General features: G+C 41.2%; 1 protein-coding gene across 4 annotated transcripts in view; it reads right to left on the reverse strand.

The window, feature by feature from the left end:
* Nucleotides 1-13,548: 13,548 nt before the first annotated feature.
* Nucleotides 13,549-23,973, reverse strand: part of LOC110495618 (solute carrier organic anion transporter family member 3A1) — a 69,743-nt gene continuing 59,318 nt past the window's right edge. For 2 of the 4 annotated variants that reach the window (XM_021570960.3, XM_090206626.1), the window contains 6 exons: nt 20,484-20,648; nt 20,113-20,311; nt 16,814-16,949; nt 15,908-16,080; nt 15,702-15,766; nt 13,549-15,491 (listed from right to left, as the gene is read on the reverse strand). In XM_021570960.3, coding sequence (XP_021426635.1) covers nt 15,121-15,491; nt 15,702-15,766; nt 15,908-16,080; nt 16,814-16,949; nt 20,113-20,311; nt 20,484-20,648 — 1,109 coding nt within the window. In that variant the 3' untranslated portion in view covers nt 13,549-15,120. Of the gene's footprint in view, nt 15,492-15,701; nt 15,767-15,907; nt 16,081-16,780; nt 16,950-20,112; nt 20,312-20,483; nt 20,649-23,973 lie in introns of all 4 variants that reach the window. The other 2 variants (XM_021570953.3, XM_090206625.1) reach the window with 1 other exon arrangement.

A 23,973-nucleotide genomic window follows, 5' to 3' on the forward strand; every position in this document is an offset into this window, starting at 1 on the left:
TCCTCAATTCCCCCAGTCAAACTTTCAAAGCTTGTGCTTGAAACTACAAGGGATTGAGATAAAAGCAATATGGATAAGATTTAAACCTTAAAGGTACAGCACGCCTTATGGCTTTCTACAGTAGGAGGCTTAGGCTATAGGCTGCTATAATTGGCTACTATCTATTACCATTGTCAGGTCATCATTGAATTGTGATTGACTATTGTTGTAGAACTAACTGATAACCAGGTTCAGGGACCACCTGACATGGTTAGGCTACCATATGCTACCATCAAATTAATAATTACTGTCTATATTTAACCATTCATCATATAAAGAGCATTGTAATAGACACAAAATAATAAAATATGTCATCGCTGTCTTTGTGAGGTTAGGTTTGTTGAGATAACATTTTTAAAAATTCAATTTTGTATCATAAAGATATTCATTGAGTGGCATTCTGGTGTCACCATAACATAAATTATCCTTTGTATAGCTGGTTGTCCTGTCTGAGTCTGATTACTGTCCTCGCTCCAATGCAAAACCTTTCAGCTTTCAACTTAATGGTAGTCATGTTGAGTCAGTGAAAATGGTGTTTGTCAGGCGGATGGATGGGTGAGTGATTGAAGACCTAAGGGAGGAATTAAATAGCGCCAGTACTCAGTTAAAAAACATTTGCATTTACTGTACATTTTGTCACTTTACTGGCTTATCGTACTGGTACTCTGGTACATATATATACACCAATGGTGCTCTTTCAGCATTCAAATAAATCTGTCAAGTGACAGTGGAAATGGATTTCTCAATAAAACCTTTTAAGGATTTTTTTTGCTTGGACTGACATGGGTTGTGTGTGGCAGTGGTACTAAGTGAAATGATTTTCCTACAACTGTGAATCAAATCAAATCAAAATCAAATCACATTTTATTTACCACATGCACTGAATACAACAGGTGTAGAGCTTACTGTGAAATGTTTACTTACAAGCTTTTAACCAACAATTAAGATCAAGAAATAGAGTTAAGAAAATATTTACTAAGTAAACAGAGGTAAAAAAAAATGAAAGAATCAAAAGGTAACAATAAAATTACATAACAATAACGAGGCGATATACAGGGGTTCTGATACAGAGTCAATGTGAGGGAGTATAGGTTAGTCGAGGTCTTATGTAAAGTGACTATGCATAGATAATAAACAGACAGCGAGTAGCAGCAGTGTAAAAACAAAGTGGGGGGGGGGGGGGGGGGTCAATGTAAATACTCCTGGTGTGTAACGTTCGTCGGAACGAGGAGACCAAGGTGCAGTGTGATTTAGGTTCATCATATTTATTTAAATGTGAACCAGCAACAAAACAATAAAAAAATATATTAAAAAAACGAACGTACAGCCTTGTAGGGCTAAAAGCAACAATACAAAAATCAAGATCCCACAAACAACAGGTGGGAAAAGACTGCCTAAGTATGATCCCCAATCAGAGACAACGATAGACAGCTGCCTCTGATTGGGAACCATACCTGGCTAACAAAGAAATAGAAAACATAGAATATACATAGAAATAATAAACTAGAACACCCCCCCAATCACGCCCTGACTTACTCCACCATAGAAAATAAAGGCTTTCTATGGTCAGGACGTAACAGTACCCCCCCCCCCCCCGGCTGACTCCGGCCGCAAAACCTGAAACCAAAAGGGAGGGTTAGGGTGGTGTCTAGTGTCGGTGGCGGCTCTGGTGCATAACGAATAACCCTCTCATCCCGCGGATCCGCCAGCATCGGAGGCGGCTCAGGTGCAGGGCGAAGAACCCACTCATCCCGTGGATCCCGCCATGGACCCGGACTGGACACTGTGCCTGGACTGGGCACCAACGCAGGAGAAGACTCTGACCTTGGAGCTGGACTGGACGCCGTGCTTAGACTGGGCATCGGCGCAGGAGAAGGCTCCGGCCATGGAACTGGAAGTTCCGGACCGTGGACCGTCTCAGGAGGTTCCGGACTGTGCACCGTCTCACGAGATTCTGGACTGTGGACCGTCGTTGGAGATTCCGGACTGTGAAATGTCGCCGGAAGCGCTGGACTGGGAACTGTCGCCGGAAGCTCTGGACTGGGAACTGTCGCTGGAAGCTCTGGACTGGGAACTGTCGCTGGAAGCTCTGGACGGGGAATTGTCGCCGGAAGCTCTGGACTGGGAACTGTCGCAGGAAGCTCTGGACTGGGAACTGTCGCAGGAAGCTCTGGACTGGGGACTGTCGCCAAAAGCTCTGGACTGGGGAGGCGCACTGGGGGCCTGATGCATGGGGCCGGTACAGGTGGCACCTGTGTGCCCTTGAGAACTGTGTTCTTGGCGAAACGTAATTAAATGTTACAGTGCATTTTCTGAGATGTCCAAGATCCAGGGATCATACAGGGTTTAAGTTCAATGTTCTAATTCAATTGTTAAATGCTTAATAATTACAAATAACACTGTCATAAATGTTATTCATGTAAGGAAAGAAAGTTAGTGTTTTAAGTCACATGATCTGTGAAGACTCCAAGCATTCAACTCATGAATTATGGAAAAATCATGAACTAAGGTGCAAACATGTTTTGATTCAAATAGTGTATTATATTGAATGTAAGCGGCAGTGGTGTAGAGCTAGTGGAGGGTAAATGCAACTAAGCACAGATTACCCACCTTTTTCTGAAAAAATGCATTGAAAGAATAGGGAGCGTTACTTTTGTTTTACTGCAACTGGCAATCAGGGTTTTCCCAGCACCTATTTTTTTTTTACCACTACATCACTGCTTACCGACCAATTTGAAGTTCATGGTAATAGGCCTACACATTGTAGCCTAGTGTAGTAAATTGACCTTGTGTGTTAGGGTGACCATGTTTTTCCCGGGACAGTTTCAGCCCCACTTCAGGTGTCCCAACTTTTCAGGCTACAAAAATGTAAACACTATAGGAACACTATGGTGTTTTGAAGCAGATGTCTATTTACATTTATCAAATGGTGCAAGTGTACATACATTGCACTGTTTTGATTATTTTGGAGTGGCTGACCATGCACAGGTAGCCTACTTTTAAAGTGATTTGTTTGACAATCAGATGAACGCATCATGAGTGGTTGTGTTCATGCCACATTAAAAAGTAATTCACTTTTACCATTAAATTATGTCTTTATTATTAGACTTACTGTCTCTTTTAATGTGTGTAAACATGAAAAGATCATTGGAATCACATGGTTCGGGATTTAAAACATAGCAAAAAAGGCTGTCCAGATTAGATACATTTTATGTGTGTTTTTGCTTGGTGACAAAATATTGCAGGCATTCTTCTTATTCTTCTCATTCTCTATGCATATTGTGGTAACGTGAGCTAGCCAAATAGATAACTTATGGCATTGTAGCTAAGGACAGTTCATTTCTTTGCTTCCATTGTATTTCACGCATGTCCATCAAATTGTACTCCGGAGAACAATAAGCATTCATTTCTGTTGCCTTCAGAGCACATCTGATTTCATGAGGTACTCAGTCCCATGGCTGTAAAGCAGACTTGGATTCAAGAACCACTAATAATAAATGCAATACATTGCCTTAACCACATACTGTAGCCAAAAAACATAATGAGGAAATCTTCGCTGCATCTCAACACAGCTAACTAAGCTAGCCGTTTCACATCCGTTACACAAGGGAAGCCTGGCTTCCCCCAAAAATCGACCAATTTATTTTTTCAAAACATAAAATAATTTATCTTTCTCTCTGTGTTTCATAATTGTTCTTCAATTCACAAGAGGTTGAATGTATCTCACTGGAGAAAGCATCTGAGCGAGTGAAACAGCGCCCCTCTGTCTCACTACGTGTAGGCCATCTATCTGATGCTATCTGGTCCAAATGAGATTGACATTGTTGCCGAACGTTTTTGTCAAGGGAGCATTTGTCCTCCCTTGACAAAAAAAGTATAAAAGATTAGCCAATCAGCGTTGAGCTAAACTGAGAAAGCTCAAATGTGAATGCTGCTGGCGCACCCAACAAGTGTCAAGGGAAGCCAGCTTGAATTTGTCGTCACTCCTTATCAAATCCCATCGAGAGCATATGTCATTGACAGAAAAACCTGAATTGTTGCATCTTGTTGTAGCTACAACACAACACTAAACAATGCATTCATTGCACTGTAACGGTGACAAACGGTGCCCACAAACTTTTAGGGCCTACATAAAGCTGTCCCTAAAGCAAAGTCCCAACAGCAGTCCCAACACTGCTACACCTGGCAATCAGTCAGCGGAGCCTTGTCTGGCAGCGAAACGTTTCATTCAGCCTCATTTACTACCATTTAGAAAAAATAGCTGATATGTCTGACTTGCTTAAACAAATGCGGTTTCTACTGACAGTTGAGATGTACAAATTATGGCATAAGGGGATGACAAGTAGAAAAAAGGCAATCCAAAATTTTGATTAAGACATCAATGAGCGAGCTAGGACGGACGTCGTCAATATAAATATTTGTTCAGCAGCACTTTTGAAATGTACAGCAACAGAATTCAGGCCATGGGCTGTTCTTACAGTATTCTATTTGTATACCAAGTAAGAACCGTGGGATAAATAAAGGGGGCATATAAGCAGACAATAAAAGTTCTTACAATATCCGATGATTACACTTCTCAAAAACAGGTTATATGCTACATGTGCAACACCAAGTCAGAACAGTAGGCAAAATTAAGAGGTGAAAAATTGACAAAATTATTAGGGTGAGGCACATGGGCTACTAACAGCTTAATACACAACACACACTTAGTATTACTTTCTTAGCTACAGTATACATATATCCCTGGCATATTTTTTCCAGCATACAAGACAGTTGTCTTGAACTCACTAAAGTCAGATTTTGCAGTCCTGAGTTAACAGTTGTTTTGAGCCCGACACAAATCATGCTTCATTGACAGCATAGCCAATGTTGAAGGCTTATAATTTTAAACTAGGAAAAGAGACCTTTAAACTTAGACTTGGCACCACACAGCAACCCCACTGAATAGCAGGCTAATGACTGCTTTGCAATGCTTGAGGTTAGCAACTGTTTCCTTGAATTTGCTGTGTAATGTTTATGTCCAATGGCCGATGAGCACTGATACGTTTTATCTATTATTTCTCTTCATTATTTCTCTTCATATGACAAGGATTAACAAGGATTTGCCAGTAGTTTCTCAACTTGATTCATGATGATGATGAATGCTAGCTAAGATTTTGAAAGTATGATGTTGACATGATCAGTCCAATCAAAGCTACTGTAGATATATTGTGATTTGATGTCATTTAATCTGTGGCCAATGACCTTGAGCCTTCTCCCCTATCCACGTCGATGGGACAGTAGTGGAGAGGGTAGTAAGTTTTAAGTTCCTCGGCGTACACATCACAGACAAACTGATTTGGTCCACCCACACAGACAGCATCGTGAAGAAGGCGCAGCAGCGCCTCTTCAACCTCAGGAGGCTGAAGGAATTCGGCTTGTCACTAAAAGCACTCACAAACTTCTACAGATGCACAATCGAGAGCATCCTGTCGGGCTGTATCACCACCTGGTACGGCAACTGCTCCACCCGCAACCGTAAGGCTCTCCAGAGGGTAGTGAGGTCTGCACAATGCATCACCGGGGGCAAACTACCTGCCCTCCAGGACACCTACACCACCCGATGTCACAGGAAGGCCATAAAGATCATCAAGGACAACAACCACCCGAGCCACTGCCTGTTCCCCCCGCTATCATTCAGAAGGCGAGGTCAGTACAGGTGCATCAAAGCTGGGACCGAGAGACTGAAAAACAGCTTCTATCTCAAGGCCATCAGACTGTTAAACAGCCACCACTAACATTGAGTGGCTGCTGCCAACACACTGACTCAACTTCAGCCACGTTAATAATGGGAATTGATGTAAAATATATAACTAGCCACTTTAAACAATGCTACTTAATATAATGTTTACATACCCTACATTATTCATCTCATATGTATACGTATATACTGTACTCTATATCATCTACTGCATCTTTATGTAATACATGTATCACTAGCCATTTTAAACTATGCCACTTTGTTTACATACTCATCTCATATGTATACACTGTACTCGATACCAACTACTGCATCTTGCCTATGCCGCTCTGTACCATCACTCATTCATATATCTTTATGTACATATTCTTTATCCCTTTACACTTGTGTGTATAAGGTAGTAGTTTTGGAATTGTTAGTTAGATTACTCGTTGGTTATTACTGCATTGTCGGAACTAGAAGCACAAGCATTTCACTACACTCGCATTAACATCTGCTAACCATGTGTATGTGACAAATAAATTTGATTTTGATTTGATTTGATTTGAAATAGGCACTTCTAATGTAACTCTATGGCAGCACCCAAGAGACAATAATTTTCTAGCTCTTCCCTTAGACTTGGCGTTGATGTAATGTCCCCATGAGTGACAGAACACTAAGCCAATCATGGCGCAACGCTCCGTATTTTCTGCTGGCTTGCTCCACCACCACAGAAAGCACTGAGCTAGGCTGAACCACCTGCATTTTGGAGCTGCCTTACTCAAGAATCCAAAAAAGAGACCATGTTTGGATGCAGCATTATTAACTCAATGATATAGTTATTTTTACATTGTTTGCAAACTGATATGTGACACGTATTAATGGCAAAATAACATGGAAAACATGTGGGGCTCTGCCCACCGGCCCTGAATGACGGATCGCCACTGATTATAACGCAATTCTGACCCAACCATTAATTCATACATTGCTGTGCCCCTGGCCTGAGAGGATGGAAGTTCAATATGTGGCTCGATGTAGAAGGCTAATGTTAACTAGCTAACGTCGCACATGAATGGAAGTTAGGCTTGCAAGCAAGCATTTTAGCCAGGTAGCATAGTACAACAAAAACTAAAAGCGTGTACTGTTTGACATGTTTTGTCAACATGAAAGAGAAGAGGATGGCATTGGCATTGGCATCAGAACTATGGACAGCTACATCATATTTAGCTTACGTTGACTGGACTAAGTTGTTTTTAGTATCTTTTAGTTGTCACTCTTTAGGTGATGATGATGAAATGGTGCTGGAATAGTGGAGGCAGCTGCTGTTTTCTTCATGACTTGTGGTAACTCTCTGTTGTTCTAAATCAATAGTTGTTAAAACTTCTTATGGCTGCAGGGGCAGTATTGAGTAGCTTGGATGAAAGGTGCCCAGAGGTGCCCAGAGTAAACGGCCTGCTCCTCAGTCCCAGTTGCTAATATATGCATATCATTATAAGTATTGGATAGAAAACACTCTGAAGTTTATAAAACTGTTTGAATGATGCCTGTGAGTATAACAGAACTCATATGGCAGGCAAAAACCTGAGAAGAAATCCAAACAGGAAGTGGGAAATCTGAGGTTGGTCGATTTTCAACCCAGCCCCTATTGAATACACAGTGGGATATTGGTTATTTTGCTCTTCCTAAGGCTTCCACTATATTGATACAGCGGTTGCATTAAGGAGAGGTATATCTATATTTCCATGTCTAACAATTGTATTTTCATCGACATTTATAATGAGTATTTCTGTAAAATGATTTGGCTCTCTGCAATATCACCGGATGTTTTTTGAGCTAGTGAACGTAATGCGCCAATGTATACTGAGATTTTTTTTATATAAATATGAACTTTATCAAACAAAACACGCATGTATTGTGTAACAAGAAGTCCTACGAGTGTCATCTGATGACGATCATCAAAGGTTAGTGATTAATTTTTATCTCTATTTGTGCTTTTTGTGACTCCTCTCTTTGGCTGGAAACATTTCTGTGTTTTTCTGTGAGTTTGTGGTGCTTTCGCTGTAAAGCCTTTTTGAAATCGGACACTGTGGTGGGATTAACATCAAGATTACCTTTAAAACGGTATAGGATACATGTATGTTTGAGGAATTTTAATTAGGAGATTTCTGATGTTTTGAAATTGGCGCCCTGCACTTTCACTGGCTGTTGTCATATCGATCCCGTTAACGGGATTGCAGCCCTAAGAGCTTTTAAGTGGACCGAATATGTCGGAAACATGGTTGATCATGCTGTAGGTCATGTACAGTTGAAGTTGGAAGTTTACGTACACCTTAACCAAATACATTTCAACTCAGTTTTTCACAATTCCTGACATTTAATCCCAGTAAAAAATCACTATTTTAGGTCAGTTAGGATCACCACTTTATTTTAAGAATGTGAAATGTCAGAATAATAGTAGAGAGAATGATTTATTTCAGCTTTTATTTCTTTCATCACATTCCCAGTGGGTCAGAAGTTTACATACACTTAATTAGTATTTGGTAGCATTGCATTTAAATTGTTTCATTTGGGTCAAACGTTTCAGGTAGCCCTCCACAAGCTTCCCACAAAAAGTTAGGTGCATTTTGGCCCATTCCTCCTGACAGAGCTGGTGTAACTGGGTCTGGTTTGTAGGCCTCCTTGCTCGCGCACAATTTTTCATTTCTGCCCACAGAATGTCTATAGGATTGAGGTCAGGCGTTTGTGATGGCCACTCCAACACCTTGACTTTGTTGTCCTTAAGCCATTTTGCCACAACTTTGGAAGTACGCTGGGGTTATTGTCCATTTGGAAGACCCATTTGAGACCAAGCTTTAACTTATCTTGAGATGTTGCTTCAATATATTCATATAATTTCCTACCCCATGATGCAATCCATTTTGTGAAGTGCACCAGTCCCTCCTGCAGAAAAGTACCCCCTCAACATGATGCTGCCACCCCCGTGCTTCACGGTTGGGATGGTGTTCTTCGGCTTACAAGCCTCCCCCTTTATCCTCCAAACATAACGTTGGTCATTATGGCCAAACAGTTCTATTTTTGTTTCGTCAGACCAGAGGACATTTCTCCAAAAAGTACGATCTTTGTCCCCATGTGTAGCTGCAAACCGTAGTCTGGCTTTTTTATGGCAGTTTTGGAGCAGTGACTTCTTCCTTGCTGAGCGGCCTTTCAGGTTATGTCGATATAGGACTTGTTTTACTGTGGATATAAATGATTTTGTACCTGTTTCCTCCAGCATCTTCACAAGGTTCTTCGCTGTAGTTCTGCGATTGATTTGCACTTTTCGCACCAAAAGTACTTTCATTTCTAGGAGACAGAACACGTCTCCTTCCTGAGCAGTATGATGGCTGAGTGGTCCCATGCTGTTTCTACTTGCGTACTATTGTTTGTACAGATGAACGTGGTACCTTCAGGCGTTTGGAAAATGCTCCCAAGGATGAACCAGACTTGTGGTCTACAATTTTCTTCTGAGGTCTTGGCTGATTTCTTTTGATTTTCCCATGATGTCAAGCAATGAGGCAATGAGTTTAAAGGTAGGCCTTGAAATACATCCATAGGTACACCTCCAATTGATGCAAATGATGTCAGTCAGAAGCTTCTAAAGGCATGACATAATTTTCTGGAATTTTCCAAGCTGTTTAAATGCACTGTCAACTTAGTGTATGCAAACTTCTGACCCACTGGAATTGTGATACAGTGAATTATAAGTGAAAAAATCTGTCTGTAAACAATTGTTGTAAAAATTACTTGTATCATGCACAAAGTAGATGTCCTAACCGACTTGCCAAATCTATAATTTGTTTACAAGAATTTTGTGGAGTGGTTTAAAAACGAGTTTTAAATACTCCAACCTAAGTGTATGTAAACTTCCAACTTCAACTGTAACTGTCTGTTACTGTACATGCAATATGCTTTGTGGACTTCACTGGACAGAGGTTGCTATCTGGTGTTGTGTTAAAACAAAGGTTTATTCTGCCACTGTGTCATCATATTGTCTCTGCCTTTAGGCCTATATTTCACAGTCACAAGGGATATGAACTAACAGGTTATAGAGCAAACAATGCAATTACAGCAACACATAGGTTGTAATATGGCTTTTCTTTATGGGGCTTCCCCAGTGAATTTACTCACACACCGATACTGGTTCAGAGTATATTTTCTGGGCTATATCTCAACTATGCAAACCTCTCTGAATCAATCTGTGACCTCTACAGTAAGACAATGAACATCAACCTCTCGTTCTCCTCTAAATGTCACCCAGTCAAGCTCCATTGGGCTAGAATATTAATATTCCTTTGAATATGTATGTATGGATTTAAGTGTGTTGCTAAAAATGGTAGTTCCATCTTACTTACAGTTTCAAACTGTCATGTTTTGTGATGCTGTGTTTGATTCACAAGGTGAAGCATTCATTAGTTTGACAGCACCGGATGGGACAAACAAGCCTTGAGACAGGAGGCTTGTCATGCATGAATGTTACTTGCAAAATATATATATTTTTAAGAATGATAATTGCGTTTGTGGGGCTTTGGTGTCATTAGCATTCTAAGTGTGATACATTTCGAGGAGTGTGTTTGTAACTGAGGTGCCTCTGATGCTGGAACCAATGTCATTGGCATGCATGAGCATCTCTCCTTTGTTGAAGCGTCTCACTGTGCTGTCTGACATGAAGATGGCTAAAACCCACAATGGAAGACAATGCTGGGAGAAATGGCACAAGGGCTTTAAAGGACTTCCAGGAAACATTTTACATCAACAATGAGTTGGAATTAGCAAAAATTCTATATTTTTTTAGAGCTGAAATCAGTTGCTTTTAGCAGTGAACTCCAAGTTGAGGATATGATTATATTGTTCTACAAGGTAATGCACTGTGAGTGCACTCCCATACTGTAGCTCTTGACATTTGTCCTGTATGTTCACAAATATTTTGAAGCTCTTACAAATGGTAATTACAGAGTGATATTTGATTACAAGAACACTTGTCATAGTTAACAACATCATTAACTATTGTCATTATAAGATCAAAACAGATGTTTTAAGATGAATTTATGTGTAGAAAATTCTGGAAATCAACACTTTGTAATATTGTAGTAAATGTTAGTATTTGAAAAATATCCTAAAGATGAAATGGAATATAGGTATTTATTTCTATTTTTTTTTAAATGTAGGTTATGTTGGTGGTTTGCAATCATGCAGACCTGGTACTGCTTTAATAGGCTACACCTGAGGGATAGACTTATGCTACATTACAAGTTGTTAGTTTGATTCATAAAATAAAAGCTATATACTTTAACAAACTAAAGGTGCAGGTCTCTGGAGAAATCAGTTTGCGCGACGAATCCCCAAATGAATTATGTGCAGTGTGATACAATAGCCAGCCGGCTGATGGATCACCACATGAAACAAAGCTTAACAGATGCAGTGTAAACACACACACACACACACACACACACACACACACACACACACACACACACACACACACACACACACACACACACACACACACACACACACACACACACACACACACACACACACACACTGTACAGATAAACAAAGCACAATTATTTGCCTTGTTTGATTTTGCAGCATCTTGAGACTGGCATTCAATTATTGCGTACTCAAGTGGTTGGTGATTTATCACATATTTCTTATGCTTTCCCTCACTGTTTCCTTTCTTTCTCTCCTTAGAATAAAATGTTTATTGCAGTGCTAGTGCTGTCAACTATGTATGCATTTTTATATGTATCTTTATATTGCAACTCTCTGTTGCACGAACTGTCACTCTCATAAATTCCTGTCATCCCTATCAACGACAAACAAGACCAGACCCTGAAACAAATAGGGTTGCGGTCAGACTGCAATACACAGATAAGTATTGAACACAACACTGTTACCGCTAAATCTGTGCCAGCATTGGTTTCAGACATTTGTCATTGGTTTTAAACACATGCAAATGTGCTTTGGGATAAGATAGCGCGTCGCCTTGTAAGAATCGACACCAGGGAATGGGTCTTTTGTCCTGCTGACAGATATCTTGCTTTTTCCCTCGGATGTAAACCATTGGCTTTGTACCACAGTAAACAACTGCATGCAATCAAGGATGTAATCAAGAATTACAATGGACATCCAACACTCTGGAATAATATGGTCTCTGAGAAATTGACTATAAAACAGAAAGCAACATCAAACACATCCCGTAATGTTGCAATCTTTAAAATGTTCTATGACTTCCTTGGTTGTTCTTTTTATGATCAAGGGCTATAAAAGCAGAACTATCAACATGCACACAGTGAAATTGTGAGCCCATTTTGTAGCACAATGTTTTTTTAAACTTGAATTAAGAGATAGAGGTAGAACACTGCACACACAGGAAGGATGGAAAACCTTAGAGGGATGTAAAGACTGTTTCTCTTGTTTCCTCTAGCCAGTGGTGGAGAGGAGAGGTGAGTGGACTGATTGTTCCTGTCTGTGTCTGTGCTACTGTATTGCCAAACACTCTGAAGGCTGGAGTAGTGATGATTAGCTCTAGGCCTCCTCTTAAAACCCATGCCTTGCACTCTTTTCCCCTCCACCAGTGTTAACTCAATTCATCTGGTATGGCTTAAAATAAAATTTAAGCCATATCAATATGGCTGTGTTAAGACAGGCAGCCCAATTCCGATTTTTTTCTCACTAATTGGTCTTTTGACCAATCAAACCAGCTCTGAAAGAGATCTGATGTGAACATATCTGATGCGATTGGTCAAAAGACCAATTATTGGGGAAAACATCTGAATTGGACTGCCTCTACCAAGCAGACCAGATAAATGTACTGCACGGTTGTCCATTCACATTTTCAAAAGACACTCAGCAACTACAAAGCACCAACATATGCCCTGGGAAAGCTATTTTAAACACTAAAACATTTAGGGTAATAATGGTGCTGTTGAGCATTATGAATCAGTGTGTCTATACGATGAGCTCTTTCACAGCCTCTGGATAAATCAGCACAGGTAGCTAATAGTGATATCAAATTCTGACCTAAACCGATATCAAGTATTGCTCAATAATTTTCGGACCTGGACATCAGTACACGTATAGAGGACTGATTGAGTGCTTTAGACACATCAAATACAGGTAACGTATTTACCTGCCTACACGTACATTTCTTATGTCAGTACATCACTGGGGCCAAGCTTCCTGCCACCTAGGATCTCTATACCAGGCAGTGTCAGAGGAAGGCCTTAAAAATTGTCAAAGACTCCAGCCACCTTAGTTATAGACGGTTCTCCCTACTACCACACAGCAAGCGGTACTGGAGCGCCAAGTCTAGGTCCAAGAGGCTTCTAAACAGCTTCTACCTCCAAGCCATAAGACTCCTGAACACCTAATCAAATGGCTACCCAGACTATTTGCATTGCCCCCCCCCCCCCCCCTCTTTTATACCACTGCTACTCTCTGTTGTTATCATCTATGCACAGTCACTTTAATAACTCTACCTACATGTACATATTACCTCAACTAACCGGTGCCCCCATACATTAACTCTGTTCCCGTACCCCCACATGTATATAGTCTCGCTATTGTTATTTTACTGCTACTCTTAATTACTTGTTACTTTTATTTCTTATTCTTATCCATATTTTTTTAAACTGCATTGTTGGTTAGGGGCTCACTGTTGTTTCACTGTTGTAGTCGGCGCATGTGACTATTAACATTTGATTTGATATTTTCCCTGTAAAGAAATAAAGTGAAAATGACACCATGTCTGGATTATTATCTGAAAAATAATTTTATTTCCAGAGTAAAATAAATTATATCCTGCCATACAAAAAAGTGTAAGAAAAGGGACAATGCTAAAAGTTTTGCTGTAGAGAAACTGTAAAAGAAGTTAGGTGTGCCATCAGGCCTTGAGGGTCTTCAAAAAATGATGTCAAGGGATAACAAAATAAGAATGCCTATTACCTTGTAGGATTATCAGCCATTGCATATAAATTACTCCCAGTACCTTTTGTGTGAATTCACATGCAGATTCTGCATGCTCTGAAGTAACAAGCAGTTCTGCTCTGCCCTACGCAAAGCACTGGTGTAGTTGGCTTTGAACTTTGTTTCTTATTCCTCTCTTGTTATGACATTGGCTCCCATTTTGTGTGATGCATATCACAACTAAACCTTTTTTTTATAATTAAATGTCAAATTCCTATATTATCATCTCAGTTTAGTTAATTCTAATACAACATTCTGAACCTCACATTTACAGTACAAATATATAAACTTGAATCTTCATTGTTTAGCTTGAAGAGATGTCATAATAACACACACAGAAAGACTTGTTGATTTTCCATTCTTTGCTTTTCTACTATGGTGCAAAAGCCCCCCTCAAAACATAAATAATACTTCTTATCTGGATAATCCCTCATATTAAGACATATTAGGGTTAAATAAACTAAGCAAATAAAACATGTAAATAGAAAGGCAAAGAAACTTTTACAACATTCAGAAAGGACTGTGCAAAAAGACAGATTTATCTCTTTCACAATGATAGAAATGTATATGAATAATATAACATTTGAACCCATAGAAAGACAAACTCAATTCTATGTTTATAGTCAGAAACAGTGTCTGTGTTCCAGTAAGAGTACTGTTTTTGTACAGTGTATGCTGACATTAACACCATTTCAGCTACTACCACTGAACTTCATTCTGACACTGAATGCATACAGTAACGTTAGAACATTGTCCTATATAAGCGCTCTACTTTCTCCACTATATAGTACATGAGAAAGCTCTCTGTTTGTTTCATCAAAATAAAACGTATATTATGCAACACATAATGACACAACATCTCTTTATTTATATATTCTTGGCAACGTGGAGAAACGTCCTATCATTTATACTTATGTCTTGGTTCCATGGTGGAAGGGAACGAAATGTAACCCATAGTGAAACTGACCAAACAGGTCCCGTCATTTTCAGTGACTGGATCCATGTTATACTTGGGCGAGTAGAAGTATGGCGCCTATAACAGTAGCATAATATTGACCATCTAATCACCTAGGAGCAGGACAGAGCCAGACAGTAGTTGTCTTCTACTAACAATCACAACAGAGTTCACTGGTACTGGACTATACCCTTGCTGATAACACCTCTACAAACAAAATGGCCTCTATCAAAGGTTACCAAGGAGAAGAGAGCAGCAACAGTCTTCCAGGGCCCGTATAGGACTTCAGATAGAAAACATTCTAATGTTGAATAAAAAAAAAATACAAAGGAGGATGATCGTCATTTATGAACTTATTTAATAATGAATGTAGCAGATAGTCCTTTGGATGGTTCAGAAACTATAAAACCGACTCCATGTTTTCGCACAACTCATGGTCCTCTAGGTTGTATATAAACGTTGTCTTGTTTGGGATCTGACTCCCATCCTTCATGTTGTCCATTGTGAGACTGGAGGGGAACAGTTCGGTTGGTGTCGTATAGCCCTCATGATTTTTTATGTATTTCTTATAGTTCTTGCGTAAACAGTACCAGGTGGTGGTGTACAGAATGAAGGCGGTGACCTTAAGACCGATGGCCAGGCTCACGTACAGATGTCTGTAGGCGATATTGTCGTACAGCAGGCAGGCTCCCTTATCCCCACACTCTGTACTCCAGAAAAGGCAAGTTGAGTCAATCCCAGCACCAAAGATCAGAGGAGGGGGGATGAATCCTACAAAACAGGTGAGGAGAGGATTACATCAGCAGCACAAGCTTTTCATCTCTACAAGTGAAGAAATCAATACTTTAGCCTTAACATTACACCAGTACTGGTCGACAAACTGTAGCATCTGAAACCCCAGTATGTTTGATTTATAAACAAAGTAATGTAACAGTGCAGCCTGACTAGTTCAGATGTAAGTGTAACAGTACTATAACTTACCAAGTAGTCGCAGCAAGAGAAACAAAACTCCAAGAGCATATGATTTCAGCTCAGGGCTCACAGTCCTAGGAAGAGAAGGAGAAGCAGTATTTGTTACACACAGGAAAGAGAAAGATGTCTGAGTAAAGTACACCCTCTCTACATTTTGACTGGGTTCTACTGGCCATGTTATGGCATGGTGTTAAGGTGAATTCCAGTGGTGTTACCTGATGAGGATGATGACGGAGGGTGTCTGAGCCATGGAGCCGATCATACAGCAGGCACAGATGACACAGAGGAAGGTGAGGAAGGCCTCCTGGCAGCCTGGACTGGGACACTTCCCTGGGACAGCTGTGGCCATTTCACTGTCACTGGATATACATGTACACCCTGTCAAATTCTGAAGACAAGAGAATAGGTATATCTGCATTAGTATTACTTTATGTGACAACAAGCCAGATGAACACAGATACAACACGGCATTCTCACATCTCTTCCATCTCTCTATATGTAGGTTGTTGGGGAAATGTAAAATGGCGAATGGTGGTGACTCTGTTTGTGCAGTGATAATAACAATCCAGAGATTTCATATGTAGAAAGGTCACTGCTCTAACTACACACAGTAACACAGAGAAAATACCTATGATTCATAAAAGTGAGAGGAGTGTGATAAAGAACATTCATCCACAGCCTGCTTCGGTTCACAGCATGGGGCGAAGCATCTAAATACAGATTAAGTTGTAACGATGAAGACCATCTAGTTGTAGGATCTCTAGACGCAACATTGCCATTGAAAAGCTAAGGATTTGTCACAGTTTGATGTGCATGAAGGCCATGATGGAAGTCACTTTGGTTTAATTAAGGGTAACATAACATCAGGGCATCTGTATGGTACATGGGAGCATTGGAGACAACATACTCTACTGGTCCACAGTTGCTCATAAGACAGAACATTGTGTTCATTCCCAGGGATTCTATTTCTAGGATGGCTGCTCTGTTCTTTAATGATCTAGCATTTGGGCTGTGGTGAATGCCTCCATCTATCACAGGACATAATGGGAAGCAGAGAGGTGAGGGTGGAAGGCTTCCAGGGTAATGACCTGAGCCAGAGGGGGGTAGATGCCTGTGCTCACTGTTGTAGTGCAGCCTGCAAAGCAGGAGGACAGGTAGGTGACTCCGTTGGAGCCGCACACCGGGCTGACTGAGGAGGTGTAGCAGTTACAGTTACTCATGCAGGGGACCTCTGGTTTCTCGCCCACCTGCAGTGTCCTGGAGAGAGATGGAGAGAAAGAAAGAGAGAGGAAGCGAGAGAGATACAAACAGCTGTTCAGACTATACTGTGCACATATAGGAATGTTACTATGTCCCTAAATAAACAAGTTAAACAGTGCAAAGCACATTTCCAGTTGGTGAGTGTAGGGTAAGTTGAGCAAAATGGGACGTTGAGCCATCCCTGTTTCTAGGAAATCATAGACAAATGAATCATTTGACCAAATATTTAGAAAGGGGTCATAATTTCATGGAGTTTGTGAAGGAAGAAACTACAAGGAAAAATTGGTAAGCAAGTTAAGTCCAAAAAACAGATTTTCACAAAGTCAAATAATTTTTTTGTGTTAGATTGTTCTATAAATCAGTTGGGGTCTCTATAAGCTTCAATATGAGGTCCTAAACCTAGCATGAAAGTGCATCCTTGTAGCTGTGTTGTCTAATATAGTCTAAATGTTTGCCTTTGGGTAAATTGAGCCAAAGGCCATGAGCTAAGTTGAGCCAATGGTTGAGCAGTTGGCAAGTTGAGCAAATTGAAGTGTCCCAGGCGTAATGCAAGGCATTATGAAATGAGTTGCAAAATGAATAGGAAATATAGTCAAGACGTTGACAAGGTTATAAATAATGATTTTTAATTGAAGTAATAATTGTGTCCTTCAAACTTTGCTTTCATCAAAGAATCCTCCATTTGCAGCAATTACAGCCTTGCAGACCTTTGGCATTCTAGTTGTCAATTTGTTGAGGTAATCTGAAGAGATTTCACCCCATGCTTCCTGAAGCACCTCCCACAAGTTGGATTGGCTTGATGGGCACTTCTTACGTACCATATGGTCTAGCTGCTCCCACAGCATCTCAATAGGGTTGAGATCCGGTGACTGTGCTGGCCACTCCATTATAGACTGAATACCAGCTGACTGCTTCATCCCTAAATAGTTCTTGCATAGTTTGGAGCTGTGCTTTGGGTCATTGTCCTGTTGCAAGAGGAAATTGGCTCCAATTAAGCGCCGTCCACAGTGTATGGCATGGCGTTGCAAAATGGAGTGATAGCCTTCCTTCTTCAAGTCCCCTTTTACCCTGTACAAATCTTCCACTTTACCACCACCAAAGCACCCCCAGACCATCACATAGCGCCTAGACTTGGCGCTCCGGACCCGCTTGCCATGCGGTAGCAGAGAGAACAGTCTATGACTGGGGTGGCTGGAGTCTTTGACAATTTTTCAGTCCTCCTTTTCCTGTAGTCAACAATCATCTCCTTTGTCTTGATTACGTTGAGGGATAGGTTGCTATTCTGGCACCACTAGGCCAGGTTTCTGACTTCCTCTCTATATTCTGTCTCATCGTTGTCAGTGATCAGGCCTACCACTGTTGTGTCATCTGCAAACTTAATGATGCTGTTGGAGTCGTGTCTGGCCATGCAGACGTGGGTGAATAGGGAGTACAGAAGGGGACTGAGCATGCACCCCTAAGGGGCTCCAGTGTTGAGGATCAGCGTGGCAGATGTGTTGTTTCCTACCCCTACCACCAGTGGGGGCCCGTCAGGAAATCCAGGATCCAGTTGCAGAGGGAGGTGTTTAGTACCAGGGTCCTTAGCTTAGTGATGAGCTTTGAGGGCACTATGGTGTTGAACGCTGAGCTGTAGTCAATGAACAGCATTCTCACGTAGGTGTTCCTTTTGTCCAGGTAGGAAAGGGCAGTGTGGAGTGCAATAGAGATTGCATCATCTGTTGATCTGTTTGAGCGGGAATACAAATTGAAGTGGGTCTAGGGTTTCTGGGATAATGGTGTTAAAGTGAGCCATGACCAGCCTTTCAAAGCACTTTATGGTTACCAATGTGAGTGCTACCAGTCTGTAGTCATTTAGGCAGGTTGCCTTAGTGTTCTTGGACACAGGGACTATGGTGGTCTGCTTGAAACATGTTGGCATTACAGACTCAATCAGGGACATGTTGAAAATGTCAGTGAAGACACGTCCTGGTAATATGTCTGGCCCTGCGGCCTTGTGAATGTTGGCCTGGTTAAAGGTCTTACTCACATCGGCTGCAGAGAGAGTGATCACACAGTCGTCCGGAACAGCTGATGCTCTCATGCATGTTTCAGTGTTGCTTGCCTCGAAGCGAGTATAGACGTAGTTTAGCTCGTCTGGTAGGCTCATGTCTCTGGGCAGCTCTCGGCTGTGCTTCCCTTTGTAGTCAGTAATTGTTTGCAGGCCCTGCCACATCCGACGAGCGTCGGAGCCAGTGTAGTACGATTCAATCTTAGTCCTGTATTGGCACTTGCCTGTTTGATGGTTCGTCTGAGGTCGTAGCGGGATTTCTTATAAGCGTCTGGGTTAGAGTCCCGCTCCTTGAAAGTGGCAGCTCTAGCCTTTAGCTCAGTGTGGATGTTGCCTGTAATCCATGGTTTCTGGTTGGGTTATGTACGTACAGTCACTGTGGGGACAATGTCATCGATGCACTTATTGATGAAGCCAATGACTGATGTGGTGTACTCCTCAATGCCATCGGAGGAATCCCGGAACATATTCCAGTCTGTGCAAGCAAAACAGTCCTGTTGTTTAGCATCTGCGTCATCTGACCACTTCTTTATTGACTGAGTCACTGGTGCTACCTGCTTTAGTTTATGCCTGTAAGCAGGAATCAGGAGGATGGAATTATGGTCAGATGAGGGGGCGAGTGTTGCTGATAATGGGCCTCTGTACACCTATGTAGATATTCCATTTAAAAAAATCTGTCGTTTCAATAGTCATTTACAACATTAACAATGTCTACACTGTATTTATGATCAATTTGATGTTATTTTAAAATGGACAAAACATTTGCTTATCTTTCAAAAACAAGAACATTTCTAAGTGACCACAAACTTTTGAACGGTAGTGTTTGTAGATATCTTTGTTAGAAAGAATACTATATTTTCCTTGACAGAATAATGCTGAATAGTTCAACTTACCCCACATTCCCCTACAAGCTATTATCCTATAATTGTTATTTAAAAAATACAAATATAAAAATAAAAAATGGGTGGAAACAGATTTAGTAAAACGTATATTCTGACAAATGTTTCCGTAGTCAGAGTGTGGCTTTGTTCCCACTTTCATCAACCACCCTGCCCCCAACAGGAGCACTGCTATTACATATGCTAAACCAGTGTATGTACAGGCTGTTCTTACTCGTTGCCATAGGGGATGGTCACCCCAGCGACAGGTCCTGTGTCACAACCAAGGAAGAGGAAGGAGACGTAGCAGGCGGTGGAGATCAGGTTGACCAGCATGGCCATGCGAATGGCCCCCAGGGCTGAGAGGTTCAGCTTCTTGACCAGAAGCCCCCCCAGGAATATGCCCAGACAAGCACAGGGGATGGCCGTCATACCTGGAGAGTTAATACCACCAGGTTAAGCTAATCTCCTTCTCATATACTGCACTGATGCTTCTCATTGTACTGCTCTCTGTCTACTGTGTGGCACCAGGGGGTCTGGGGCTGTATGTATGTGTGTGTATGTGAGAGAGAATGTGTGTGTGTCGTGCATGTGCATGCCACTCACCTAGTAGTTGATTGGCTGAAGAGGTTGTGAGGTTAAACTGCTGCTCCAGGTACTTCCCCAGGAAGGCAGCGAAGCCAGCCACTACACCAATCTCCATACAGGCAGCCAGCGTGATGCAGGTATACACTGGGTTGGACAGGAGGTGCTTGGTCACTTTAGGGATCACTGAAAAGAGAATATCCTTAATATCAAAGCATCACATGGACACAGACATCTCTCTCTCGCTATAAATAAAAAATCTGCCAGTTACACTAAACTGGTGAAAGGTTCATAGAAAAATCTGAAAACATTTTGTAATTTGTATGTGGAATTTATTTTATTCTTTCCTCATAACTAGTAAAAAGCTACATAATTTCAGTAGAAGCAGAGGATTTAAGTCCCTTGCTTTCTTTTCTCATAACAGACAACATACAGTGCCTTGCGAAAGTATTCGGCCCCCTTGAACTTTGCAACCTTTTGCCACATTTCAGGCTTCAAATATAAAGATATAAAACTGTATTTTTTTGTGAAGAATCAACAACAAGTGGGACACAATCATGAAGTGGAACAACATTTATTGGATATTTCAAACTTTTTTAACAAATCAAAAACTGAAAAATTGGACGTGCAAAATTATTCAGCCCCCTTAAGTTAATACTTTGTAGCGCCACCTTTTGCTGCGATTACAGCTGTAAGTCGCTTGGGGTATGTCTCTATCAGTTTTGCACATCGAGAGACTGACATTTTTTCCCATTCCTCCTTGCAAAACAGCTCGAGCTCAGTGAGGTTTGATGGAGAGCATTTGTGAACAGCAGTTTTCAGTTCTTTCCACAGATTCTCGATTGGATTCAGGTCTGGACTTTGACTTGGCCATTCTAACACCTGGATATGTTTATTTTTGAACCATTCCATTGTAGATTTTGCTTTATGTTTTGGATCATTGTCTTGTTGGAAGACAAATCTCCGTCCCAGTCTCAGGTCTTTTGCAGACTGCATCAGGTTTTCTTCCAGAATGGTCCTGTATTTGGCTCCATCCATCTTCCCATCAATTTTAACCATCTTCCCTGTCCCTGCTGAAGAAAAGCAGGCCCAAACCATGATGCTGCCACCACCATGTTTGACAGTGGGGATGGTGTGTTCAGCTGTGTTGCTTTTACGCCAAACATAACGTTTTGCATTGTTGCCAAAAAGTTCAATTTTGGTTTCATCTGACCAGAGCACCTTCTTCCACATGTTTGGTGTGTCTCCCAGGTGGCTTGTGGCAAACTTTAAACAACACTTTTTATGGATATCTTTAAGAAATGGCTTTCTTGCCACTCTTCCATAAAGGCCAGATTTGTGCAATATACGACTGATTGTTGTCCTATGGACAGAGTCTCCCACCTCAGCTGTAGATCTCTGCAGTTCATTCAGAGTGATCATGGGCCTCTTGGCTGCATCTCTGATCAGTCTTCTCCTTGTATGAGCTGAAAGTTTAGAGGGACGGCCAGGTCTTGGTAGATTTGCAGTGGTCTGATACTCCTTCCATTTCAATATTATCACTTGCACAGTGCTCCTTGGGATGTTTAAAGCTTGGGAAATCTTTTTGTATCCAAATCCGGCTTTAAACTTCTTCACAACAGTATCTCGGACCTGCCTGGTGTGTTCCTTGTTCTTCATGATGCTCTCTGCGCTTTTAACGGACCTCTGAGACTATCACAGTGCAGGTGCATTTATACGGAGACTTGATTACACACAGGTGGATTGTATTTATCATCATTAGTCATTTAGGTCAACATTGGATCATTCAGAGATCCTCACTGAACTTCTGGAGAGAATTTGCTGCATTGAAAGTAAAGGGGCTGAATAATTTTGCACGCCCAATTTTTCAGTTTTTGAATTGTTAAAAAAGTTTGAAATATCCAATAAATGTCGTTCCATTTCATGATTGTGTCCCACTTGTTGTTGATTCTTCACAAAAAATACAGTTTTATATCTTTCTGTTTGAAGCCTGAAATGTGGCAAAAGGTCGCAAAGTTCAAGGGGGCCGAATACTTTCGCAAGGCACTGTATATCGTACACTACCCCCAGATTACTTATCAGACTCAACAGTCCAGACTTTACAAAACAGAATCTGGAACTGTGTTTTTCAAATCGCAGTTTTGAGAAAGAACATTTTCATGAAATAAAATAATCCTACAGCAATGGGAAATGTGAATTATTATGTGGATAATAATGTATTTAAAAAAGTTGCGAGGGTAGATACATTTTTCGTTAGGGCAAATCAAGTCTGACATTTTTAAGTGGAAATTACTAACCTTAGAAGCCTTTAAAAATCTTGAATATACTACAAGTTTGCATTTCCTGAGGTGCAGGAAAATTCTCAGCAAAAAAAGTGATCAAATTAAGATTCTACATTTGCCCCTACAGTTGAAGTCGGAAGTTTACATACACCTTAGACAAATACGGCACAATCTCCGTGGCGGAGATCTTTGTGGGCTATACTTGGCCTTGTCTCAGGATGGTAAGTTGGTGGTTGAAGATATCCCTCTAGTGGTGTGGGGGCTGTGCTTTGGCAAAGTGGGTGGGGTTATGTCCTGCCTGTTTGGCCCTGTCCGGAGGTATCGTCGGACGGGGCCACAGTGTCTCCCGACCCCTCCTGTCTCAGCCTCCAGTATTTATGCTGCAGTAGTTTATGTGTCGGGGGGCTAGGGTCAGTCTGTTATATCTGGAGTATTTATCCTGTCTCATCTGGTGTCCTGTGCAAATTTAAGTATGCTCTCTCTAATTCTCTCTTTCTCTCTCTCTCTTTCGGAGGACCTGCACCCTAGGACCATGCCTCAGGACTACCTGACCTGATGACTCCTTGCTGTCCCCAGTCCACCTGGCCGTGCTGCTGCTCCAGTTTCAACTGTTCTGCCTGCGGTTATGGAACCCTGACCTGTTCACCGGATGTGCTAGCTTGTCCCAGACCTGCTGTTTTCAACTCTCTAGAGACAGCAGGAGTCTAGAGATACTAGAGTCTAGAGATACTAGATACTCTGAATGATCGGCTATGAAAAGCCAACTGACATTTACTCCTGAGGTGCTGACCTGTTGCACCCTCGACAACCACTGTGATTATTATTATTTGACCCTGCTGGTCATCTATGAACATTTGAACATCGTGGCCATGTTCTTTTATAATCTCCACCCGGCACAGCCAGAAGAGGACTGGCCACCCCTCACAGCCTGGTTCCTCTCTATGTTTCTTCTTAGGTCCTGGCCTTTCTAGGGAGTTTTTCCTAGACACTGTGCTTTTACACCTGCATTGTTTGGGGTTTTAGGCTGACAGTGAATTATAAGTGAAATAATCTGTCTGTAAACAATTGTTGGAAAAATTACTTGTGTCTAGGCTGGGTTTCTGTACAGCACTTTGTGACATCAGCTGATGTAAGAAGGGCTTTATAAATACATTTGATTTGAAATACATTTCAACGCAGTTTTTCAACTTAGTGTATGTAAACTTCTGACCCACTGGAATTGTGATACA

Source organism: Oncorhynchus mykiss, chromosome 2 (genome assembly GCF_057628025.1).
Source record: "Oncorhynchus mykiss isolate SJ-2025 chromosome 2, ASM5762802v1, whole genome shotgun sequence".
Lineage (NCBI taxonomy): Eukaryota > Metazoa > Chordata > Actinopteri > Salmoniformes > Salmonidae > Oncorhynchus > Oncorhynchus mykiss.